This window comes from Dermochelys coriacea, chromosome 3 (genome assembly GCF_009764565.3).
Source record: "Dermochelys coriacea isolate rDerCor1 chromosome 3, rDerCor1.pri.v4, whole genome shotgun sequence".
NCBI classification, from domain to species: Eukaryota; Metazoa; Chordata; order Testudines; family Dermochelyidae; genus Dermochelys; species Dermochelys coriacea.
The window spans coordinates 152,536,415-152,563,998 of record NC_050070.1 but is presented as its reverse complement, the minus strand read 5'-3'; the positions used below and the strand labels follow the sequence as shown (position 1 = coordinate 152,563,998).

Here is a 27,584-nt window from a genome sequence, read left to right as displayed (position 1 = left end):
ACCATGTTCTCTGTGTGTGTGTATATAAATCTCTCCTCTGTTTTTTCCACCAAATGCATCCGATGAAGTGAGCTGTAGCTCACGAAAGCTTATGCTCTAATAAATTTGTTAGTCTCTAAGGCGCCACAAGTACTCCTTTTCTTTTTGCGAATACAGACTAACACGGCTGCTACTCTGAAACCTGTCCTTATGAGTGATGTGTCAGTAGTAAGGAGCAACACTGGTGACATGCACAAGAAGGGTATCCCTTTGCACATATTGGCTGGGTCCTTCCACCAGTCTAAGGAGTTGTTGATCCTGGTAGGTAGTGACAGAGGTTTCTCCACCCTGTCCCTGTTCAGTCTAAACTGAACTGAACCATAGTTGGAGGCATCACATGTGGAGTCTGGCATATGGTATCATGGCCGTGTCCACCGCCATGTGCCCCAATAGTTGGAGGCAGCAGCATCTATCTGGTATTTATGGACTACGCTGAGCTGTGTCTATGGGTGAGATCAGAGATAGGAACATATGTTGAGATAGGAAGGCTTTGGCCTGTAGAATATCCAGGTCAGCCCCTATAAATTCCAGGTGAGGCACTGGCGTGACGGGTGATTTCTAGGTGTTGATCTGAAAGCCCAGTTCTGTACACAAGTGCATTGTGGTGTTGATGGCTTGATGAGCCTCCTGGAGCGATTGAGATCTGAGGAGACAATCATTCAGATGTGGGTAGATCATTATCCTTTGCAAGTGTAAATGAAAGTCTATCGCTGAGAGAACACTTGAAAATACTTTTGGGGCCAATGAGAGTCTGAAAGGGAGGACTCTGTATTGGTAATAGTCATGTCCCAGAGAGACTATGAGAAATCATCTGTGATTCAGTAGGATTGAAATGTGAAAGTAGGCATCCTGTAGGTCAAGAGCTGAAAACCATTCTCCCTGTTCCAGTGATGGAATAATTGTCAATAATGTAATCATCTTGAACTTCCGAGCTTTGATAAACGTGTTGAGAGCTCTGAGGTCCAGTATGGGTCTCCAATCTCCCTTTCTTTTGAGTATTAGGAAGTAATGAGAGAAGAACCCCTTGCCTCAGAGATGTTGAGGTACTGGCTCTATAGCTCTTAACTGGAGCAATCTCCTTTCATAATAGACTTTTGTGAGAAGGATCCCTAAAGAGGGATGAGAAAGGGTATTGTGGAGGGGGTAGAGAGGTGAAGTGCATGGAGTATCCGGATTGGACGATCTCTAAGACCCATCTATATGACGTTATGCACTCCCTGGCTCTGCAGAATATTGGCCAAATGGCTGCATAATCCTAGTCATTTGTGGGTGTTGTCTTGCGGTACCTTGACCTGCCCATCAAAAGTGGTGCTTAGAAGTAGGGGGCTCGATCAAAGATTGTGGACTGGGCAGCTTGCATTTTGGGAATTTTCCCCTTTTTCCGTTGTGGCTCATAATGGCACTGTGATGGGAATTGAGTCATATATGGTCTGTGCTGGGATTGGGGGCCTAAAGCGTCTCTTTTGCCCCAGTGTACAGATTCCCAGTAACTGGAGAGTGGCACTGGAATCCTTCAAGTTATGAAGGGAGGCATCAGTCTTCTCTGTAAGGAGCTTCATACCCTCAAAGGGGAGATCGTCTACTGTGGTCTGCACCGTCTTCAGGAACGCTGACAAGTGGAGCCATGATACCCGTATCATCACCACAGCAGTGAAGATGGATCTGGCTGCCGTGTTGGTGGCATCGAGGGCCGACTGTAGTGATGTTTTTGCTACTAGTTGTCCCCCCTGAATGATGGCCTTGAAGGATTCCCAGTGACTCTCTGGTAGCTTAACAATAAAGTCATTCAGCTTACTATAATTCATGTAATTGTATTTTACCATGAGCGCCTGATAGTTGGCAACACGGAATTGTAAGGTGGCCAACGAATAAGCCTTCCTGCCAAAGAGATCAAGGCACTTCCAATTTTTGCAGTAGGGCATTGACCTGGAATGGTGCTCTTGGCCACGGAAATTCATGGCATCCCTCACAATGTTGTTGGGTGGTGGGTGGGAGAAAAGGAATTCTGATTCCTTTGTGGGGACATATTTCTTGCCTGCATGCTTGTACATCGAGATTACCAATGCCAAGGTTAGCCACACCATTTTAGCTGGGTCTAAGATGGTTTCGTTAATTGGGAGGGCAATCTTCAGGGAGTATGAAGAGTAGAGGATATCAATGAGCTGGTAGTTCATGTGGAGGGCATCTGCTACTCTTTTCGCCAGCTCCTGAAACAGACAGAAGTCATCTGCCATTGATGGTGGTGAAGGCATGACCACTTTGTTCAGGAAAGAGGAGGGTATGGGCTTAGGTGTTATGTCTTCCTCTGTGTCAGCTTCTTGTTCCTCCATTTCTTGAGGCTTTGAGACCCTAGATGCTGTGGCTGAAGGAGCATGCCAGGAAGCTTGTCGGGTGACGCTTGATGCTTGCGAGGCTGGCTGTCGGTGTGCCATCCAAGGGTACCAGTATGGCCATTGGGTGGTATAGGATCTGGTGGAGATGTCAGTGGGTGGCCATACCAATATGGTGATGGTGCCATCTGCAAGTACATTCTTGGACCCTGTTGATAATGGTTCTCATATGGCGCTTCGGAGGAGTACTGTGAGATCTCCTCTGGCTCACTGTCCAACCCCTCACTAGACAGTGGAGGAGCATGGCATGATTGTGGGGATATCCCCCGTGCCTGGCAAAGGCTCAGTGCCATGATGTTGGTATGGAGGAGCGAAGACTCGGATGCCTCTAGCATGCAGAGGTCTCTGGTCTGATGGAATTCCACCAGTACCAATCATCCCGGTGTCATTGCCAGAGGGGAGAGGAAACCATCACCGGTCTCTCTGGTGCTGGGTGGACTCCTGTTGCTGACAGTACTGAGGTTGACTTGCATACCGGGAACATCTTTCTAGGATGTTTGCCCTTATCTTTTGGTGATGACGATTTGGTGTCCATGCCCAAAGGGTCCATTAGTTAGATATTGATGGTTACCATGAGGCGAGGATGCCATGTGGTCTCAACATCAGCAGTGCTGAGTATATTGAGCGAGATTGCAATTGCTTGCGTCTACCCCTAGGCTCGCTGAGGGGACTTCTGATTCTTTTTTGGACTTGTGAGAGGAGTCCCAGACCACTTCCTTGATTCACTGTCCTTCAAGGTTGAAGGTTGTGGGGGGGAGACTCACGACTGCCGGGAGGTTGAGATTGAAGAGCTGCCTCCATGAAGATAAATTTTTGGCACAGTTCTCTGTTCTTGAAGGATCTCGGTTGGAGCTGCTGGCAGAGGGAACAATTTTGTTGGATGTGGCCCTTGCCAAGGCAGCAGATGCACTGAGGATGCTTGTCAGCGACCGGGATCACCTCACTGCAAGTGCAGCACTTCTTGAAGCCCGGGGAGCTGGGGCATACCCTTGGTCAGGGGGTTCCCCCACACCAAGGGTTGATAAAAGAACAAAGTCCTTTCTTTTTCTCTCTCTCTCTCTCTTTTTTTTTTAAGGCACGGCTAATGGAAAAATGAAGAAAATAAAGAAAAGGGGCTTTAAGGGAAGCTAAAAATTAGCAACTGTAAAGGAGTTAATGATCCGTGAATGGACAGCTAAAATTCTATCTCTAGCCAAGGGTGGTTTAGAAGGAGAGACAGTGCATGCTTGGGTCCAAGAGACATTGTAGTTCTCCAATCATCAGCGCAGGGAATCAGACATAACTAGAGTGGAGCATCCACAGGGACACTACTCGAAGAAGAAATAGCTGCTCTCTACAAAAACATTGGAGGCGGGGGGCAGATAAACATCAGGGATGGAGAAAAGCTATTTAAGCTAAAGGACAATGTTATCACAAGAACAAATGGCTATAAATTGGTCATGAATAAATTTAGGCTGATAATTAGAAGAAGGTTCCTAATAATTAGAGGAGTGAACTTCTGGAACAGCCTCCCAATAGGAGTAGTGGGGGCAGACAATCTAACTAATTTTAAGATGGAGCTTGATCAGTTTATGAACTGTATTAATAGGACAGGGTCACCTGCAATGTTCCCGCTAATTTTTTCCATTCATGTAAGGAATGAATTTTGTTAGGTGCACCAATATCAAGTTAATGTGCGGATGTGTGCCACCAGAAGAAACAAAAAAACCCTAGATATAATATATATTTTAAAAAGTTACCATAGGGATAACTACTCCAATCAGGACAGGTTAAGCATGTTAGAACCCAAAAAATTAAATATAAGCATAAGAGAAATAAAATTATGAAATGCATAGATCAGTCAAAAAACTAAAATAACAGCACTTTGAAAAAATAAAATTACAGAGAATATATGTACATTGCAGGAAGTACCAAGAAGTAACAACAACACCAGTATGGGCTGAGATGTGACTGTGTCAGAAACTGTGTGTATGTATTAGTGTAAGAGAGACACTGTGTGTGTGTGTGCTGGCTGCTGGGGAAGTCTGAGAGATCTGGTGAGTGCCTTAAAGAGACAGCATATGAAGGCTCAGACTGCAGCAACTGCCAACAGCTCTCCAGTGCCTGAACCCTGCCCCACCCCCAACCCTGGCTCCGTGGGGGTACATAGGTGTGGGGAGAGGGACAAACAAACAAACAAACTCTGTGTGTGTGTGCGCGCTGACTGCTGGGGAAATCTATGACTAGAGCCCTACCAAAGTCACGATCCATTTTGGTCAATTTCACAGTCATAGGATTTTAAAAATCATAAATTTAATGATTTCAACTATTTAAATCTGAAATTTCACAGTGTTGTAACTGTAGGGGTCCTGATGCAAAAAAGGAGTTGTGGGGAGGTTGCAAGGTTATTGTGGGGGGTTGCGATACTGCTACCCTTATTTCTGCGCAGCTGCTGAAAAGCTGGAAAGCTGGAGAGTGGTGGCTGCTGGCCAGGAGCCCAAATACCCGAACACATGCCATCGTGCATACCTCTGCTAATCAAGTGTGTGTCACTTGATTCACTCCTGGGCGGCTGCACAACCAGGCAGCTTAGAGGGAACACATCTCACCTGCAATATAAGGGGACTGGACTCAAGTCCCAGGAGGTCCCTTCCAGGCCTATGTTCCTATACTGAACACATACACTGCTTTGGCAGTCTAAACAAGCCTCAAAGTGGGAGTAAGCAATCTTTATACTGCTAGAGTGGTATAAAGTGGCCTGACTATAAATGAGAATCTGGCGCACTGTGTTATTCACTTGCTAAATCACAACATTACATAATCTGCGATGGGTCTCCCAGGCATTAGTGAGAATCAGTAAGATTATACTGTGCAGAACTGTTTAACTTGGAATCTTAATGTTAAGAAAATTACAAACAATTCTAAAGCTACACTAACTTCCAGTATATTCAAATAAAAATATATTTAGCATTACTAACCTCTCTCATTTTTGGTGCCATCAAATTTACAAACACTGTTGGTATTTCCTGACACAAATCTTCGTAACATTGCAGAAGATTCTGTTAATATTAAAACATGACAATTTCATTAGCAATATTTTTTTTAAATATTTTTCTTTATTGAAGATTTTCATAGAAGCAAAACAGTAGAAATAAAAACAAATCATTATAATGGGCATAAAAAAACAGGACAATGGTACAGAACATATTCCCCCAGAATATTTCTAAATGCAAAATTTGACATGAACACTTACAATATTTATCTATTTGTTATCAATGAAAAACAGCAAGATTATGTTTTCCTGTGTGAGGTGTGTGAGTGGAAAAGAGAAAGAAAGAAAAAAAAGGATACTTCCCACCTCACATATCTAGTCCCTAGGCACATGTCCCAGTCAAAATACAAGTCCTTGTGCTTAGGAAGCACAAAACACCAGTCCTTGCTCAAGACTATTACCAGAAGTGGCAGTAGCCTCCCCATAGGAAGCAGAGAGAGGCAGGGCCATGCCCTCTCCCACACTGAACTAGAGGCCTTAGTTCTTACATATAGTAGTTAAAGTTAAAACTCACTTCCTGCTATCAATCTAATTTTCAGCACCCTCCCATCCTGTCCTGTCCTCATCTTCAACAAAATACAAACAATCATGAAATTTCACATACTACATCGCATCCCAAAGGTAGAAGTTTTCTAGCAAGTTTGAAACAAATCTCACAAGAAGTTAGGGGTTTCCCAACATTTAGTTTTCAGAGGTTTTCCTATTGCATTTTTGGGTCACGATATCTCCAAAACAGATTTACATAAAAATTCCAAACTGCTTCTCCAAAACTCCCTAACAAGTAGAAATGCCTTTGAAAAAGTAAACAAAAAGATTGCAGAGATATTTAAATATCACCAGAATAAAAAACACACATATATACACTTAAAAACCCCACAAAAAGTATAGGCAGTTGTATATTATGAAGCCTATATACTTGTATCTTTTAAAGAAGATATATAGCAATGCATGCATCTGTTTATTGCATATTTTGCAAAGCATGCATTGCACAAATGGGAGGACTGTCAGGTAGGGAACCACTTGTAGTGCTGTCAGATCCAGCCTAGAAGAAGATAAAAGGGAAAAGTTACATGGGAAATTAGTATGTCTACATGGAAAACAAGAAGAAGGAAGTAAATATGCAGAGATGGGCAGTTGTCTGGGATAGAACAGGGTTCATTTCTGGGAAGCTAGCAAGATCCACCAGGGGCCATGAATACCTGAAAGGTCCAATGATGTCTGTGCATGGTTTGTCAGGTCTGTTGGAGTCCCTAAAAGGCCTGCAAAGCATTCTGACACTACACAAACTTAAACATATTTAAGAAAATTTCCAAGCAAAAATATTAATTAACCTTGAGTTCTGGTTTAAAGAACCAATTTTTTTTTCAGCAAAAAAAAATTAAACATTTCAGTTTTCTAAAAGCAACCCACAAATATTAAGAAACTCAGAAATTCCTAAGTAAAGTTCTACTGAACAAAAAAACCTGTAACAAGCAAGGACCTGAAAACCTGAACTTTAGGAGAACTTTATTCATCTATCACACAGGTTAAGATTAAGATATTAGGATCTGATTCAGCATTATGTGACTTCAGTTTTACATCAGTGCAACTCCATTCTGGATTGTTTTTTAATGGAGTTGGACTGACTTAAATCTGTTGTAATGCAGTACCAAATCAGTGAAAACTAGACTGGGATATCTGGTCCCAGTAGAAAGATGATCCTCTGATGCTGCACAGCCAAAATACAGACTCCAGCATTATTCCCCTCATGTCTATTACCAGCACAGGGGGCATGGCCAATAAAAAGGGAGAGGAAGAACGATTTTATGGTTAAGGCACTGGACTGAATTTGGGAGAACTCCATAATGCAAATCAGAACTCTTAACATTAAATGTTATACAGAGGTTTGGAAGGATTAGATTTTTATCAGTAGGCGTTGAATTCAAAATATGCATATGAACTGACAAAAAAATCTCCATTGATAGTAATTAAAATTTACAGATATACAAAGTAAGAAAAATGCTGCTTGAGAACTTAGAGTTTGATGTAAAGATATTTATTTTGTACATTTTTATGTTTTGTTGACAATTTGTGTTTCAATGGATACAAAGGTTTAGCTTTTTGAATTTTAACATCTTCTATCATTAAATAATTGTCTGTCTTATACTGTTGTCTGACACCCCTCCCATAATTTCCCACAACTGTGAAAATTTAAATAGAAAAAAAAATTCTTAAAAAGAAGAAGTTACTCAGCTTGTACAGTAACAATGGTTCTCCAAGATGTATGTCCCTATAGGTGCTCCACTGTAAGTGTGTCTGCGACCTGTGCTTCTGATCAGAGATTTTTGGTAGCAGCATCCATTTGCCCCACACATGCATTCTCTCCCCCTTGTGTTCTGCCTCAAGGCTAACTAGCGCTGCATAGGCAAACCATCCTCATTCTCTTTTCTACCGCAGAGCCCACACATTAAGAACTCTGAAGTAGAGGAGAGGAGCATGGGTCATGGAGCACCAATAGATAGAGCCTTATGAATGAGAATGTGGATGGAATCGCAGAATCAAAACAACAATACGGAATCCAGCCACGGACCCAGGGCTGGAGGAGGCTCTGCCACCCCGCTGCAGCCCCAGGGCCAGAGGTGGGCTCTGCTGCCCTGCCCATGGCCCCAGGACCAGAGGAGCTCTCTACCGTCTGTGGCCCCAGGGCCAGAGGAGCACTCTGTCACCTCACTGCAGTCCCAAGAAACTCTCTGTCCCACCCCGATGTAGCCCCAGGGCTGGAGGAGTGCTCTGTCACCCCCCCGCAGCCCCAGGGCCAGAGGAGTGCTATAACCACCCTGGCCATGGCCCTGGAGGAGCTCTCTGCCCCACCTGAAGCCCCTAGGAACTCTCTGTAGTCCCCCCTCCCAACGTGGCCCCAGGGCCGGAGGAGTGCTCTGCCACCCCACCGCAGCCCTGGGGCCAGAGGAGCTCTCTGTTGCTCCACTATGGCCCCATGGTCATGGCCCCGGGGATAAAGGAGGGCTCTGCCCTGCCCACAACCCCAGGAGAGCTCTCTGTTCTGGCCATGGCCATGGGACTGATGTGCTCTCTGGCCTGGCCACAACCATTGGGCCAAGTTGCTATCTGCCCCAGCCTTGGCCACAGGGCCAGAGGAGCCCTCTGCCATAGCCACAGCCGGGGCTGGAGGAACTCTCTGCCCCAGCCACAGCCCTGTGGGAACTCTCTTCCATGGATTTGGCCATGGGGGCAGAGGAGCGATCTGTCCCAGTCACTGCCACAGGGCCAGAGAAGTGCTCTGCCACCCCGGCCACAAGTACGGTTTATGTACTCTTTGGCTAGGTGGCCTGGTGATAGGGAGATGCAAGCCATCTACTGCCTCACTGCAGCTAAGAGAAAAGGAGTACTTGTTGCACCTTAGAGACTAACAAATTTATTTGAGCATCCGATGAAGTGAGCTGTAGCTCACAAAAGCTTATGCTCAAATAAATTTGTTAGTCTCTAAGGTGCCATAAGTACTCTTTTCTTTTTGCAAATACGGACTAACATGGCTGCTACTCTGAAACCTGTCATACTGCAGCTAAGAGAACTCCATTGCGGCAAAACCATCCACTATGTACTGCACATTATCGAGAGTCACTACCCTTCTTAGCAGAAGTCGATTAATGGCCCTGCATACTTGGATTACAACAGTTCCCACAGTGGATTCACCAACTCTAGATTGATTCCCCACTGACTGGTAGCAGTTTGGCATTGCACACTTCCAAAGAGCAATCACCACTTACTTCTCCACTGTCAGAGCAGGTCTCTTTTTAGTGTTGCTCTGCTTCAGGGCTGGGGAAAGCTCTTCACAAAGCTCCTAGAAAGTGGCCTTCTGCATTCAAAAGTTCTACAGCCACTGCTCATTATCCCATACTTGCAGAATGATGCAATTCCATCAGGCAGTGCTTGTTTCCCAGAACCAGAAAGGGCACTGTACCATGTTCAGCTGCTGTACGACTACCAGCAGAAACTGGAAATTGTTTCATTCTATGGCTTGCAGCAGGACTGCTTTAATGACATTGCAATGTTTCACTCAGTGGCTCCTGTCTCGGCTCTGGAAATACTGCAGGATAAGGTGTAAGGTGTTTGTAATGCTCACCCAAGAGTGCACAGCTGAGTGGGGACCATGCTAAGCCAGGCTTTCGGAAAAAAGCATGAGAAAGTATGTGTTGTTTGCCATTGATATCAGGGTAGGGAGGGAGGAAGGAAACTGCATCATGGAAGGCTGAAGCCATATTCCCATTCCCCCCTGCGACAATATTTTGGTACCATGAGGCGTAGCAAGCCCTTCCTAAAACCACTTGCAGCTAGTTATACTGTGGGATAGCTACTCATGGTGCACTGCTCTGTGCATTGATGCAAACGCTGCTAGTGAGAACACACCCCATTGACACAACGGGCATGGTGTGGACATACATAACCAACTTAATTACTGTGGCAGCTGGATCTCAATTTACATTAAGTCAACTTAACTTTGTAGTGTAGACGTGTCTTGTGAGTATGCATCTGATGTTAGGAAGGCTACTGGGAAGGAAGTGCAACACTTAAATCCTGGTCTTTTGATCTTCGGATCGGCCGTTGAAGTATTTTCCACATAGGCATTTCCTGGTATTGGTTCCTATCTAAAATCTTAACTATGTAACTATATATAAGGCTAATTAAATCTAGATGTGTTAAAAACTTGGCATTTAGTTTGTCTAAGAAGGATCTGGACCAATGATCCAGAGAGCTTGCTAAACAGTCACTGACAGCAGTTGGAACAAACTGAAGCAGGTGAAGCACCACACACACCTCTTTTTTAGCCTTGCCTGTAGAACTTTTAGGAACAGAGAAGTGAGGAGAACAAGGAGGCATGCAAGTGCTCCAACAGGCACTGCTAGCTGCGTTTCCGACATTAAAGCTGCACCAGTCAGTGCATCCCATGAATGGGACTATATAGAAGAAGTGAATGTACAATAATCTTACTTCACTGAACAAGTCATGTGCAGTAGTCATAAAATTATTACATCTCAGTATTTTCAGGTTATTACATAGCATCTTCACATCCATCACAATGAGGACATACACAAAACAAAACAAAAAAAGGTATGGAAAAGATTGACTGACCATTTCTATTTTCATAGATCTTAAGGTCAGAAGGGACTTTGATCTCTTGCATACAAGAAACCATTATGTTTCACCTAGTTACCCCAAAACTGAGCCCAATAAATTGTGTTTGACTAAGGGATAGCTTCCAAAAAGGCATCCAGTCTTGATTTGATGACATTAAGATTCATAGATACTAAGGTCAGAAGGGAACATTCTGATCATCTAGTCCGACCTCCTGCACAACGCAGGCAACAGAATCTCACCCACCCACTCCTACGAAAAACCTCACCTATGTCTGAGCTATTGAAGTCCTCAAATTGTGGTTTAAAGACTTCAAGGAGCAGAGAAGCCTCCCTCAAGTGACCCGTGCCCCATGCTACAGAGGAAGGCGAAAAACCTCCCAGCCTCTTCCAATCTGCCCTGGAGGAAAATTCCTTCCCGACCCCAAATATGGCAATCAGCTAAACCCTGAGCATATGAGCAAGATTCACCAGCCAGATACTACAGAAAATTCTTTCCTGGGTAACTCAGATCCCATCCATCTAATATTCCATCCCAGGGGATTAGGCCTATTTACCCTGAATATTTAAAGATCAATTAATGACCAAAATCCCATTATCCCATCATACCATCTCCTCCATAAACTTATCGAGTAGAATCTTAAAACCAGATAGATCTTTTGCCCCCACTGCTTCCCTTGGAAGGCTATTCCAAAACTTCACTCTTCTGATGGTTAGAAACCTTCATCTAATTTCAAGTCTAAACTTCCTGGTGGCCAGTTTATACCCATTTGTTCTTGTGTCCACATTGGTGCTGAGCTGAAATAATTCCTCTCCCTCTCCTGTATTTATCACTCTGATATATTTATAGAGAGCAATCATATCTCCCCTCAACCTTCTTTTAGTTAGGCTAAACAAGCCAAGCTCCTTAAGTCTCCTTTCATAAGACAAGTTTTCCATTCCTCGGATCATCCTAGTAGCCCTTCTCTGTACCTGCTCCAGTTTGAATTCATCCTTTTTAAACATGAGAGACCAAAACTGCACACAGTATTCCTGGTGAGGGCTCACTAGTGCCTTGTATAATGGTACTAAAACCTCCTTATCCCTACTGGAAATGCCTCTCCTGATGCATCCCAAAACCGCATTAGCTTTTTTCACAGCCATATCACATTGGCAGCTCATAGTCATCCTATGATCAACCAATATTCCAAGATCCTTCTCCTCTTCCGTTACTTCTAATTGATGCGTCCCCAGCTTATAACAAAAATTCTTGTTATTAATCCCTAAATGCATATCCTGACACTTCTCACTATTAAATTTCATCCTATTACTATTACTCCAGTTTACAAGGTCATCCAGATCCTCTTGTATAATATCCCAATCCTTCTCCGAATTGGCAATACCTCCCAGCTTTGTATCATCTGCAAACTTTATTAGCACACTCCCACTTTTTGTGCCAATGTCATTAATAAAAAGATTAAATAAGATTGATCCCAAAACTAATCCCTGAGGAACTCCACTGGTAACCTCCCTCCAGACTGACAGTTCGCCTTTCAGTAGGACCCATTGTAGTCTCCCCTTTAACCAATTCCTTATCCACCTTTTGATCTTCATATTGATCCCCATCTTTTCCAATTTAACTAATAATTCCCCATGTGGCACGCTATCAAACAACTTACTGAAATTGAGGTAAATTAGATCCACTGCATTTCCTTTATCTAAAAAATCTGTTACTTTCTCAAAGAATGAGATCAGGTTGGTTTGGCACGATCTACCTTTTGTAAAACCATGTTGTATTTTGTCCCATTTACCATTGACTTCAATGTCCTTAACTAATTTCTCCTTCAAAATTTTTTCCAGGACCTTGCATACTACAGATGTCAAACGAACTGGCCTGTAGTTAACCGGATCGCTATTTTTTCCTTTCTTAAAAATAGGAACTATATTAGCAATTCTCCAATCATTTGGTACAACTCCTGAGTTTACAGATTCATTAAAAATTCTTGCTAATGGGCTTGCAATTTCAGGTGCCAATTCCTTTAATATTCTTGGATGAAGATTATCTGAGTCCCCCGATTTAGTCTCATTAAGCTGTTTCAGTTTCGCTTCTACCTCAAATATGGTAATATCTACCTCCATATCCTCATTCCCATTTCTCATGCTACCATTATCCCTAAGATCCTCTTTAGCCTTATTAAAGACTGAGGCAAAGTATTTGTTTAGATATTGGACCATGCCTAGATTATCTCTAACCTCCACTCCATCCTCAGTGTTTAGCGGCCCCACTTCTTCTTTCTTAGTTTTCTTCTTATTTATATGGCTATAGAACCATTAAGAGATGGAGAACCTTCCACTTCTCTTGGTAGTTTGTTCTAGTGATTAATCAACCTCATTGTTAGAAATGTGTGCCTAATTTTTAATGTTAATTTGTCTGGTGTCATCTTCCAGCCACTGGTTCTTGTTATCTCTCCTTCTGCTCGATTAAAAAGCCCTTTAGTACGCAGTATTTTCCTCCCATGAAGGAGCTTGAACACTGTAATTAAGTCACCTTTCAATCCTCTTTTTGATAAATTAAACAGATTGAACTCCATAAGTCTTTCACTTGAAGGCATTTTCTCCAGCCTATGTATCATTTCTCATAATCTCAGGAACAGAAGGATATTCAATTAAACTGATAGGTTGCATATTTAAAATGAATAAAATGAGATACTTTTTCACAGTACTCAATTAGCTAGTGGAAATCACTGCCATAAGATATCATGGAGGCAAAAAAATTAGTAAGATTAAAAGAAGGTTATTCATTTATATGGATAATGAGAACCCCCCTAATTAAAATAGTAAGGATTAAAAACAAAACAAAAGAAGATTTTTGGAAGGGTTATACACACACACACACACACACACACACACACACTTGCTTCAGGGCATAAGGAAAACTCTAACCAAAGTCACGAAGAAACTTTCTCTACGGGCAAGGTTCTTTGAACCTTCTCTGAAGCATCCATTCCTAGAAACTATTGGAAATAGCCTTCTGAACCACGGGTCTTATCCAGGATGGCAATTCCTATATTCAGTAAAATCAGATATCTGACATCCTCTCCTACTTTTCCACAGTCTTTCATCCTATGAAAAAGCTCTCTATTATCTCTTCCCTTTTTCCCTATCCTCACTTTAATTCAGGCCTAAAATCTAGATGTCTTAATGCTGAAACTTGAATGGACTGTTTCCCTCTCTGCAGGCATTCCTCACTGTTTTCTTCATATGCTACTGTACAAATGATTATAAAGCTTTCCAGATTGTATTGCATAATCCACAGTACAGTAGTGCTCTGATAATTCAAAGAAAGATGACCCAGCCTAGTGCACCATGGACCAACACCTAGAAAGTTCGGCCCAAGATCAGAATTAAGTAAGAAAGAACAGGGAGCTGCAACCAAAATAGAGGAGAGGGAGAAAGAGGCTCTGGAAAATTGCAATGAATGAAGATAAATACTCCCTCCTACTCGTGTGTCCCACCAAAACCATTCTCTCTATATTAAATTATATGATCCCCAATCTTACTACTCACACAAACAGACAAAACCTTCCAAATACCAAATTTCCCCTTAACACAAAAACACCTCAGTTTCAAACTGTCTTATTCATCAACCTTTTTCCTGAAAATTGGTGATAAGCCAAAAAAAAGTTTCTCATTTTTTATTTAAAAAAATCTGGCTCCTCTTAATTAACATTACTGATAGGGAGTCAGGACTCGAAATGTGGTATTAAAAGACCCGTATACAGAGTATGGCACTATAAACTAGACAATAGTAGTTATTTGTTTTTTTTTAACTTACCTCCAAATACAATTTGTCTGTCTTCAGAATATTTTCCATTTTTACTACCCTCTTTGCTTGCTCTGGTACTTCCAGACCCATCTTTATCATACACTTAGTCTCTCGGACAATCTCTAGAATTTTGGGATCAAAATTAACAAGCAACTTCCCAGTTTCAGGATGACGTACCAGTAGTGTAGCTTGTAATGCTGCAAGTAAATTAAAGTATATTTTAAAATAAATATTCATAACAAACTATTGGTTGTTTCTATTGTATAATGAGTCCTTATTAGACTTGAGAAATGTGAATGACTGGGCATGAAGCACTAATGGGCTCAGTCCTACAAGGACATAAGCACCTTAAGGAGTTGCTCAATATCTTGCAGGAACAAGTCCAAGAAGAAGATAATACTGAGACAGGAAGATTAAGGAAAAACAACGCCAAATAAAACCCAAAATGTAAGGATAGAAAAATCCATTCCTGCAATTAGACCATGCATGTGGGCACTTTTTTCCATGAGGAGTTCTGTTGGCTTCAAGGGGGCTCCATGTGAGCACAAAATTCTACTTGCATGGATCTATTTTCAGAGTTAAAGCCCAGTGGTTTGTTCTATTTTCTGTCTCTAATAGCAGCCTGTACAATCAAAGTTGATGATAGTGTGAACTTCAGTCCAGCAGACAAAGGTATAACAAGAACCAATGACTGGAAGTTGAAACTAAATAAATTCAGACTAGAAATATGGCACAACATTTTAACAGTGAAGTAATTAAACACTGGACCAGCTTACCAGGAACAGTTTACACTGGAAATGTTTAAGTCAAGATTGGATGTTTTTCTAAAATATATGCTCTAGTTCAAGCACAGCTATTGGACTGGAAGCAGAAATTAATATAGAGAAGCGCTATTGTTTGCGCTATCTAGGAGATCAGGCTAGACCAGTGGTTCTCAAATTGTTGGTCAGGACCCCAAAGCAGGTCATGACCCTGTTTTAATGGGGTCACCAGGGCTGGCATTAGACTTGCTGGGGGCCAAAGCTGAAGCCTGAGCCCCACTGCCCAGGTCTGAAGCCAAAAACGAGCCCCACCACCCAGGGTCAAAGCCCAAGGGCTTCAGCCCTGGGTGGCAAGGATCAGGTTACAAACCCCCTGCCTGAAGCTGAAGCCCTTGGGCTTCAGCTTTGCTCACGCCCAGGGTGGTGGGGCTCGAGCGTTGGCTTTGCCCCACCTGGGGCGGTGGGGCTTGGGACTGCAGGGCTCGGGACGGCTCAGGCTTCAGTCCCCCATTCTGGGGTCATGTAGTAATTTTTGTTGTCAGAAGGAAATCATGGTGCAATGAAGATTGAGAACACTTGGGCTAGATGATCACAATGATCCTTCCTGGGCTCAAAATATATGACTATGAATCAGGGCACCTCAACGTGGTTTAGAGGCATTTAAAGTATGTTGAGGTACCTGGATTCATAGTCATATATTTAAGCCCAGTTAATTGTTGCTTTCATGTTGCACCATATTTATAATATGATTGTAAGCTTTTTCAGAGCAGGATCCATTTGGTTAAGCTTGTGCTTAACTCTTTGTAAGATCGGGGCCTTCCATTGTAATATCTTCAGAGATGACTGGTTTGTTTTATGGTGCCTAATATATTTTTGGAAACTCGGTAAACAAATAAATTAATAATAATGTTTTAATTGCTAAAAAGTCATATTATCTTATATCTGTGAGATTTTCTTTTACATATTACTCTTTAGCTACTTGTACTATAATTCCTATTCAATATAACCTACATAACTAAAAATGTAATGTAATACTAAGATAATTATGCTCAGGGCTGGCCCACAACATTTTGGCACTTGAGGTGGGGAGCTCAAATGATGCTCCCATGCCCCCTTGCTTGGGCCAAAACTTTGAAATGTCTCAATTCTGCTTTTTTCCTGTTCTACTCCTCTCAGGGTACTGCTCTGCTAGCTACCCCAATAAAGAAGAACTACCAACTTAAAATGCCTTGTTCAAAAATTTTAAGTAACGCTTAACTTTCACATGCATCTGAAGAAGTGGGTATTCACCCATGAAAGCTTATGCTCCAATACGTCTGTTAGTCTATAAGGTGCCACAGGACTCTTTGCCACTTAACTTTCAAATGCATGAACAGCAAATGTAACTTTTCTTGTCTGCATAGTAAACACTGGCATTTTTATCTGTTTGAATAATCAAAGTGGTGCTTTCCGTGCCTTCTTAGTTGCAAAGATTTGAACTGCTTCCTGCTGAAGGTCCACAGTCTGGGCCAGCTCATGCTCTGTTGAGATGATTGCAAAGCTAACCAACCTCTCCTGTGTCATTGTGGAGCGTAGATGTGTTTTTATTAAATTCTGCTTGGAGAAGCTGCGTTCTCCATTGGCAACTGTTACAGGAAGCGTTAGAAGTATGCACAGAGCAACAAAAGCATTTAGAAAGAGGGTGGTCATCTTATTTGTGCGCTTACATTCCAGAACAGCCTTTGGAGTTGATCCTGAAATGAAATGATCCTGAGTTGATCCTGCTGAAATGTATCTTGAAAGGGCTTTCAGTTCATCACCTAAATCACTTGCATCAATATCGTGCATGTCATCATGTGTCAACACTGTCTCTAGTGCCCTGCATTGCTGGTGAGGTCTTCTTCAGGTATAGTGAGGACTTTTGGAATATTATACAACATCTCAAATATACTGCTGTGTTCCTTGAGCTGCATGAAACATTCTTTAACTGAATGTATTGCACAATGTAGCACTGGTTAAAGAATTAAAATGTCTTCTTCTTCGGTGACTCTTGTATTCTTGAATGGGTGGGAAAATAGCTTCAGTGTGAAGTTCCTCTGCCAACTTCCGTGCACTCTTCAGAACGTTTTGAAATCCCTCATCTGACTGGTAAGACTGTAGGTATGACTTTGATTTGTCCAGTTTTTCCATTGCTCCAGATATATCAAGGTCAACATCTTGGAGTCTCTTGCTTACAACATTTACTTCAAACAGTATGTCATGCCACAACACTAAACCACACAGAAATTTGAAGTTATGTATGTTTCTGGTGATTCCATTTCCATCTGCCACTGTTCCCCCATGAACAGTTCCTGACATAGCATTATGCTCCATAATGACAACTATGGCATCATCTATCTTCTCAATTTGGTGTTTGATAGGCTTTGTTGCCTCCACTCGACTTCCCCATCGTGTGGCACTCTGTGGTTTCAGTGTCAGAGAGGATGTTCCCAGATGTTGCTTCAAAATTTGCCATCAATGAGTTGATGCAGAGAAAAATACATAGATGCTTTGAATTACATTAAAAAATTCAGCAGCCTCACTATAAGTTGATGCTGCATCATTGACCACCAAGTTCAATGAATGAGAACTGTATGGGACAAAAAAAGCTCGAGAGTTTAACTCTCGGATCCGTGTCTGCACTCCTCTGTTCTTTCCTCTCATGTTGGCACCATTATTGTAGCCCTGACCTCTCATGTCACTATTGCAATTCCCATATCTTCCAGCTTTTTAGGAAGCATATTTGTCATACCAGCTCCTGTAGTATCATCAATGTCAATATATTCTAGAAAATGCTCTCTGACAGTCACCATTGCAGGGACAATTTCACTAGGTTCTCTTGTTGTTACAAAACGCACCATTAAAGTTATTTGTTCTGTATGGCTGATGTCAGGTGTGCAGTCAAGAAGAAGAACAGAGTAATATCTTGCTGACTTCAGATGTGCCACAACCTTCTGTTTGACTTTTGTTGCCAGTAACTGTATGATCTCATTTTGAATTGTTTTTCCAAGGTAGTGGTGTGTGGGTGGTGACTCTTCTTAGATGCTCCTGGAATACAGCATCAAACTCGGCCATCAGCTCCACAGTTTTAATGAAGTTTCCATTGTTTGGCACATACAGCTGATCTGAATTGCCACGCAGTGCTAAGTTTTGGGTAGCAAGCATTCTCACAATGGCAATGAGCCTTTTCAGAACATTTTGCCAGTAAAGAGACTCTGATGCAATCTTCTCTTGATGCGGATCATCTATGGTGGCCTTTAACCTTAGTCTCATCTCAAGCTCTTTCCACCTATGGAATGCTCTCTGGTGATTTGCAACCTTCTCATGGCATGCCAGATTTCTAGCCAGATTTTTCCAGTCCTTTGTTCCTGTAGAACCCAATGTGGCTGGAACATTAGACTGGAAGAGTTAGCAACAAAAACAGTATGCAGCATTCTGGGTTTTTGAGTACATAAACCATGGCCTCTCCACTTTGTCACCATTGGGGATTTCACGCCAGTAATGTGTTGAATGGAAATGTCTATTTTCATTGTCTTTGGGGAACATGAAGTTTTTCACTTGCTGTGGCCCATGCAGTACAAGGAGGTCCCTCAGGCTACTGCTCAAGTGGGTCCACAGTCCTGGATCATCTAGACTTAAGGAACTAAACTCAGCAACAGCTGTTTCTTGCGCCTCCACCTCACTCATCTCTGATCTACACACTTTTCTTCAGGAATGTGCATGGTTACATCCATTTGAGATGGAGATATGGATGCTGCAGTAGCTGCCAGGTCACCTGCACTCTGACTAACTGGAAGATCAGGCATCTCCTCACCACTCACATCTTCACTGGGGCCGGAAGGCTCACCGTGAACATTTGTGTCTATGTATCTCAGGAGAGCTCCTTCCTGCTTAGCTAGAAAAGCTTCCTTTGCTTTCTTTCTTTTTCAGAATGCTTCCCCAGAGGGGCATTTTCTTCTTTCACTTATGACTGCTGTTCTATGCCAGCTATAGTGGCTCTCAACACTCAGTTGAAGGGGACAAATAAGCAGACTGGCAGCAGGGGCTGAGTGAGGGAAAATATCAGCATCTTAAGGGCCTAACTGGATCCTACTACTTCGGTTGACTGCCTGTTCTCCTCAAGTAGGTTCAGAGAAGCAGCAGGAAACAGGAAGCTCCCTGAGAAGCTGGTGTTAATCAGTCCAGGCTCCTGGGGGTGCTAGAGAGGTACATAAGAGGCTCCTCCTCTCTCTCCTTGCAGCTCCTGCTGCTTTCTGTTATTCCCTCTCGCCTTTTCTCCTGCCTGCCTGTTATGTCTCTTGTGCCCTCCTTCCTCCAGCACAGCACTCCACCAACTCTGTGCATCTAGAGCAGAGAGAATACATATGCACTAGCAGCAGACACCATTTTCTACACTCATAGAATCATAGAATCATAGAATATCAGGGTTGGAAGGGACCCCAGAAGGTCATCTAGTCCAACCCCCTGCTCAAAGCAGGACCAAGTCCCAGTTAAATCATCCCAGCCAGGGCTTTGTCAAGCCTGACCTTAAAAACCTCTAAGGAAGGAGATTCTACCACCTCCCTAGGTAACGCATTCCAGTGTTTCACCACCCTCTTAGTGAAAAAGTTTTTCCTAATATCCAATCTAAACCTCCCCCATTGCAACTTGAGACCATTACTCCTCGTTCTGTCATCTGCTACCATTGAGAACAGTCTAGAGCCATCCTCTTTGAAACCCCCTTTCAGGTAGTTGAAAGCAGCTATCAAATCCCCCCTCATTCTTCTCTTCTGCAGACTAAACAATCCCAGCTCCCTCAGCCTCTCCTCATAAGTCATGTGCTCTAGACCCCTAATCATTTTCGTTGCCCTTCCTTGTACTCTTTCCAATTTATCCACATCCTTCCTGTAGTGTGGGGCCCAAAACTGGACACAGTACTCCAGATGAGGCCTCACCAGTGTCGAATAGAGGGGAACGATCACGTCCCTCGATCTGCTCGCTATGCCCCTACTTATACATCCCAAAATGCCATTGGCCTTCTTGGCAACAAGGGCACACTGCTGACTCATATCCAGCTTCTCGTCCACTGTCACCCCTAGGTCCTTTTCCGCAGAACTGCTGCCGAGCCATTCGGTCCCTAGTCTGTAGCGGTGCATTGGATTCTTCCATCCTAAGTGCAGGACCCTGCACTTATCCTTATTGAACCTCATTAGATTTCTTTTGGCCCAATCCTCCAATTTGTCTAGGGTCCTAGTGGCACCCCCCCACCCCCAACAGTCTGGCAGCTGAGGCGGCTGCCTTAGTTCGCCTCATGGTAAGGCCAGCCCTGATTATGCTTTACAAATAAATCAATCATTGGCCCCACCCTGCAAGGAGTTCCATAATGTAAACCTCTTCACCCACACAGTGGTCCACTGAAGGCATTCAGAGGCAGGGGTCTGTGCTATCATATATACTTGCAGGAGCAGGACTATCATTTGCACATTTTAAAGGCTAAAATACTAAAAACATATTTAAGTTGATTTTCTATAAATCTAGCAGTTGTCAACAACATATAAGAACAAATTGCAATAAAACATTATAACAGGCAGAACAAGGCTGATGTGAAAATCTTACACACGTTTATTAGAAGTCTTACATACCTAACTACTCACCGTATTGTAGCTGTGAAATTTCCTTCACCCAAGCCATGTGATAAAGTACCTCAAATTCCACCAATACATAGGAAATTTTATTGAATAATCGAACCACTGCTTTACCTTCTGGACTTGTCAAGATATCTGAATGTTTCTATTAAAGCATTGCAAATTAAAATTATAAACGTATCAAACAGCAGTTTAACGATGTCAAATGAAAATTGTTTAAAATGATTTACTATGAATTTTTGAAGCTTTAAATCTCAAATTAAATTTATATTTAAAGAATGCTATCAAGTAGAGTATGATCCAAATGTATGGCCTGCTGAAATCAATAGGAGATTGACCTAAGTAATAATTAAAAAAAACCTCTGCATTTTTAAAAAGACTACATTAAAAAGTGACAACATTACTCTATTGTGCAAAGAACTTATAACTTCTCTTGAAATGGATGCTCGGCGCTATTCAGGATTTGGATAAATCTGAATAAAGGAGATTTTTGAGGCTAAACACACACAAATTTCACTTTTATTATTTCTTTAAATAATTACATGAAAAGCAATTAAATTTTTCAAATTGTAAATAATTTGGATTACGAAAAATGTCACATACAAAGTTATTAATCAAATATCAAGGTGCTGTGGTATTTTTAATTTGAGGAAACTTTTATTATATTATTTGAAAACCAAACAGGATAGCACTTTACTAGATGATGGGCAGAGCATAAGTCCTTCCTTACTGACTGGTCTCATCCTGCCTCATAGGTTCTATTGTCTGGAATGATGAAATATATCTTCAAATAATACTTCATTCAAAGACTTGAAAACATTTACTCGGTTCTCTGAAAACAGCTGCTCAATGTGTAGCAGCAGTCAAAAGGTTAACAGAATGTTGGGAACCATTATGAAAGGAATAGAGAAAAAGATGTATCATAATTCCATTATATAAATCCATGGTACACCTGCACCTTGAATACTACATGCAGTTCTGGTCACCGCACCTCAACAAGATATATTAGAATTGGGAAAAGGACAGAGAAGAGGGAAAAAAAAAGATGGGGGGTATGGAACAGCTTCCATATGAGAAGACATAAAAAAGACTGTGATTGCACACTTGGAAAAGAGACAACTAAGAAGGAATATTAGAGATTTATAAAATCATAAGTGGTATGGAGAAAGTGAATGAGGAAGAGTTATTCACATAACATAAGAACCATTGGCTACATGGAGGGTCACCCAATGAAGTTAATAGACAGCAAGTACTTCTTTACACAATGCATGGTCAATCTGTGGAACTCGTTGCCAGGGGATGTTGTAAAGACCAAAAATATAACTGGGTTCAATAAAGAATTAGACAAGTTCCTGAAGGATAGGTCCATCAATGGCTATTAGCCAATATGGTCAGGGACGCAACCCAGTGCTCTGGCTGTCCCTTTGCCTCTGACTGCCAGAAGCTGGGACTGGATGACAGGAGATGGATCACTCAGTTGCCCTGCTCTGTTCATTCCCTATGAAGCATCTGGTACCAGCAACTATCAGAAGACAGGATACTAAGCTAGGTGGACCATTGGTCTGTGCAGTATGGCCATTCTTCCATTCTTATGACTGCATTTCCAATAATTCAATGCCTGCTACCATGATGCTGGAGCACTTGTTTAATACTGAGTCAAATACTACCACTTCCTGAATCCCCAGAAGTGCTTCTTGTGGAACCAGTGTTTTCCTAGCAATTTTACATCCAAATACTGATGTTGTCTTGCACACAAGAAGTGACAAGTTCAGAGCCAGAGGTGGTCTTGTCACTGGATCACAAGTAAACCAAGTATGGATTGTTTATGAAATCTATAATTTTTCCTCACATCAGTAATGATCAACTTACATAGAAAAAGTTGATTGGTTCACTTATCCGCCGGAAAAGCTGCCTCACCCACAGTATCTTTCCTGCTACAGGGGGCATGTTTCGGGCAAGAGGAGGGTCATCTTTTTGAGCCTGGTAAAGCTAAAATAAATTCGCTATTAGTAAATGCAAGGCTATAAAATTGTTGAAAAATTAAAATGGTTTTCTCTAATATTTCAGATTAATATCTCTTCCCTAACCAAAATGTAGGGAGATGATGGAGCTTCCAGCAATGCTTTCTTCACTAAAATAATAATATATTCAGAACAGATATAGCTTCTGCATGGAATTAAATGCCCAAATTGTTAAGAGAAATGGCTGGGGGCCTTCCTCCAGGGGTTCGCTAGAGTTATATCCAGTGGAACCCCTGGTGCTGGTCAAACTCATTAAGATGGGGCCTGAAGATGTCTTTCTTGAAATTTTGAATGGGTGGCAAGAGCAGCACACTGGCCACTGTAGCAATAGGCAGACTTACTGGCCCCATACTTGACCAGGACAACAGAAGCTGTCTATCATGGACTAGACCCAGTGATGGCATGGGATTATGCCCAAGTCAAAGCATCCATTTTAGACTCATTGGATATCCCAGAATCGTTCCACCAGCAATTTCATGAAGAATGATATTCCTCAGGGGCCCAGAAACTGCAGGACTTGTGCCAGCAGTGGCTAAAACCCAAGACAAGGACAGGGTTTCTATTGGCTGAAATGATTTTGCTTGAACAATTTACTCAGTTACACCCAGCCGGGGGAAAAAGGACTGAGACTTACAGCACTGGCCCAAGACAGTAGCCAAAGCAATCCAACTAATGGAGAGGTATAAGATGGCTGGGACAGATGCAGCAACATCCATGGAGGAACCCTTGTAATGAAGGAATTGGCTCCAGGTAATGGGAAAACTGGCAGGACTGGGGGTGTCAATGGCCTGAAGAAGAGCTCCTCCTGGGTTCTCCCTCACAAGGGTTCAAGAGGTCCACTTCACGTCAACAGGCCAGGTGAGACCAAATATATTACCACCCTAGATCTTACAAAGAGATACTGGCAAATCCCACTAACTCTAGAGTCTCGAGAAAAAACAGCCTTCCCCTCCACACACACAGCCTACATCCGTTTCAGACCATGCTGTTTTGGCTACATGGGGCCCCACCGATGTTCCAATGTCTAATGGACCAGGTCCTCTGGCCACACAATAGTTATGTCGATGGCCTACCTCAATGATGTTGCTTTCTATAGCCAGAACTAGGAGGACACTGAAGCAGGTAGCTGCTGTACTCCAGTCCCTCAAGGAGAACCCCACAAAATGCTGTATAGGCATAGACAAAACTACTTACCTGGGATATACATTGTGGAATGGTCAGATACAATTTCTTATAGACAAGGCCTTAAAGGCCTGCCTTGTTGCCACCTCAAGGAAGTAGGAGTGTCAGGCCCTGGGGGTCTTGAAGCCGAGGTCGCAGTGGCCCTGTGAATCTTCATGCTCCAATCCTCCACCCAGGAGCTCACAGATAGCAGCTGGGATTGGGATTCATGGAGCCCAACTGAGACACTAGCCCCAGCCCTACATTCTGATTAGAAGAGCTCCAATGCTTCTGGATTTAAGCCAGAAGAGGAAAAAGGAAGTTGTCTGTACACTGGGCTTCACCCTGCCATGGACTGCTGGTCTAGTGTTTATCTGCTACCGCTTTCTGATCCTGACCTTCTAGTATCCTGACTTGGCCTGACTCTTGGTAACTGCCTTCTAGTTCCTGTCCTCCAGTTGGTCCCTTGATTCTGATCTCCTAGCATTCCACCCAACCTGATAGCTGGTAATTGACTTCTGGTCCCTGGATCCAGGCCTGACACTAATCCTTAGTTCAGGCTGCCCAGACCCCAGCCCTGATAACCAGGTTTTGGGGCTGGCAGGATCCTATCGCTGGTTTGTGCCAGGGATATCATCTCATCTATTGCAGACTCTCTCATCAATCTGTTCAACGACAGTAGCCTGAGAAAGATCTTCTGAATGGAAACCTGTGAGAAGGCCTTTCAGACCCTAAAGGATCACCTCTGTGTGGAGCTTGCTTTCTACAACCCAGACTTCACCAAGGAATTCCTCCTATAAATTGATGCCTCAGAAGTTGAGTTGGGGACTGGTCTGTGGCACCATGTACACAAATCTTTAATCTCACTTTGAAAAGGGATTTAGGCACTTAGGCATCTTAATCCCATTGACTGTCAATGGGATTTTGGCTCATAAATGCCTAAATCCCTTTTGAAAGTGAGATTTAGGCTACTAAATCAGATAGGCATTGCAATGCTGAGCACAGCACACCTACCTACCTTTAAAAATCTGGGCCTAAATCTAGAACACTACAATGCCTTAAATTTATCTGAGCCCCTTCTGGAGACCCATCTCTGGGAGAATATTCAGATGATGCATTTCCACTATGCTGGGAGTCAAAGAAAGAATATCATACCCCTGACTCTAGAAATGGAGCAGTAGGGAAAGAGTTAGTTTAAGGTTTACCCGAACTTGCAGACAGTACTAGGAAAGAGAACAGTACTGACAGAGGCATCGTGTCTCACCTTGGTACCAAATGCAATCTCCCTGAGAGTAAAAGGGATTCAGTCTCATTATAAACCCCCATTTCCTGGTACCATGTACCAAACCAGTACCAGAGTCAGGAGTGTTAGTATCTGTTAGTAAATATTAACTCTTTTAGTTCTTTTTTTTCCTGTATATTTGATTCATGTATATATCCACTATTCTCTAGAATCTTTATGATATTAACAAAGAGTATGTTGAATTCTAAGGCCCAGAACACTGGTCCTTGACTAAAAAGTAATCCTATTCAGGAATTCTATGTGTTAGACTGCATCTAATAATCCATGGCATCTCCATGTTTATAGAACTGTAGATAGTCTTGTTACTGTACATGTTTCCTATTAGAGAATCAACAGGGTAGAATAACTATGGGGGAAGAAAACCCCCCTGAAAAATATTATCTTGAAGTCCTCTCAACTGTAAATAATTATGCCTTCACACAAAAATCAGGTAAATTGAGAATGTATAGAAATTACATCAGAATATGTGTTTCTTTTGGCAAAAAGGTTTTCTTTGTATAAAAACCCTATATAATGACACTTGTGTTAGAATTTAGTTGAGGGATGAAACTGCGGATCCCTCCAGTTGCAGTGAAGAAGAGACACAGACCCAGTTCTTTATTACATCAAAGGGTGGTAATGTATCTGTTCTTTGTGTATTCTGAATAGTGCTGCACTAATCTCTGATTAGTAATCTTTGATTAAATAATTCCAATTGAGCCTGTTATTTGACAATCTTGAGTCATCATTAACTCAGACACAGAACAGTACCAGTAGAAAGCATACACTGACCAAATGGGCACTGATAACGAAAATCTCCTGTGCCCTCTGTACACACCACTTCCCATATTTCTGGTTATGGAGAGTACTACGCATGCAGTCCATGCTCTCTTTTGTGCCAAAGCAGAGAAGGAGGGAAGTCTTACTCCCTGCATGGCTACATTACAGATAAGTAAAATCTGACCCTACTTGATCATATTCTATGTTTTCTAGACTTGGACAAACTAGGGATGGACTTCCCTACCCCCAATTCTCTACTGGGAATTTTGCTAACAAGTGACACTAATTTAATAATTATAACCAGTCTGTGTAGTGGATAATAGTTTACTCAATTAGACACCTACAGCCCGATGTAGTAAAGGGGCCAGATGTAAATATAAAGTGGGATGTAAATATAATTAAAGCCCTTCTACACTGTCAGAAGTGGGTATTCACCCACGAAATCTTATGCTCCAATACGTCTGTTAGTGTATAAAGTGACACAGGGCTCTTTACTGAACAGTATAAAGTAGCCTTGTGTAAACGATAATTCAATTTATAATCATGTTATACCTTGGCAAATTATGTTTGACATCTAATTTGATCTTGTGTTTTAATAGCTGATGTGTAAAATTGAGGTATGGTTACTGCCAAATGATTATATATTTTCATTTGGCCAACCTAAGTAATAATAGTATAATGTTTTGGTTTGTTTTAAATTGCAAAATTTTCATGAGGGAGCATTCCCCCAGATATGCCTAGAAAGGAAAAGTGTGCCCACATTTAGACAGGATATTTTCTTCGGTAGGATGCAGGAAGAAATATAATAAATCAAGACTAATAAAATAGGTTAAAAAATAAACTAGGAACTCTTTAGATTAGAATATATTTAAATATTGGAGATTTTATACTTACATATAATATACTTATTTCAAATATCTAATTACACAAAAAATAATTACCTTTTTAGTAGCTTCAAGTTCTGCTACATAATGCTGGAGAATAAGACCAACAGTATGTGCTATTTCCTGCTGAAGACATGGCATATTCAGCTTCTGAAACCTATATTAGATTATAATCAAATATTAATTTAAAGGAAAACATTTTAATTTATTGTGTTTCTGCAGATCTAATAATCTAGGCTGGAACTTTGGGATATATAAAGTTATATGAGCAATGTGCAAAAACTTAGAGTGTGACCAAAAAAAATTGCCCAAAGGATAAGTCCTAGCCAAACCTGTTTGAGATTATCATTAAACTAAGAAACAGAGGAATGGTTAAAATATGCTAGAAAACCAGTGTTCATCCATGGGCTTTCAAAGTTTGCACAGTCCATAAAGACACAAATGCATTGTAGTAGACTAAGTCATTCATTTTTAAATTAACATTACTTCTAAAAATATTTTGTAACCATAATTGCCATTACCTTTGAAGTAGCTGAACTGAATGTTGTGAAGACAAAATTCTTCCGAAACAAGTATTCATAAATGTCTGTATCTGCACCTAAGACAAATATGAATATTTCCAGCTATATTACATTTTATGGATGTGACTAATGACTAAT

At 41.9% G+C, this 27,584-nt stretch overlaps 1 protein-coding gene across 1 annotated transcript in view; it reads right to left on the bottom strand.

Annotated features, from left to right (window-relative positions):
* DNAH8 (dynein axonemal heavy chain 8) overlaps window positions 1-27,584 on the bottom strand; it is a 617,537-nt gene that overhangs the window by 458,716 nt on the left and 131,237 nt on the right. Inside the window, exons 14-19 of the mRNA XM_043511607.1 lie at window positions 27,447-27,523; window positions 26,983-27,082; window positions 22,667-22,786; window positions 20,807-20,942; window positions 14,404-14,591; window positions 5,387-5,467 (exon numbers count right to left, since the gene is read on the bottom strand). Coding sequence (XP_043367542.1) covers window positions 5,387-5,467; window positions 14,404-14,591; window positions 20,807-20,942; window positions 22,667-22,786; window positions 26,983-27,082; window positions 27,447-27,523 — 702 coding nt within the window. The remainder of the gene's footprint in view (window positions 1-5,386; window positions 5,468-14,403; window positions 14,592-20,806; window positions 20,943-22,666; window positions 22,787-26,982; window positions 27,083-27,446; window positions 27,524-27,584) is intronic.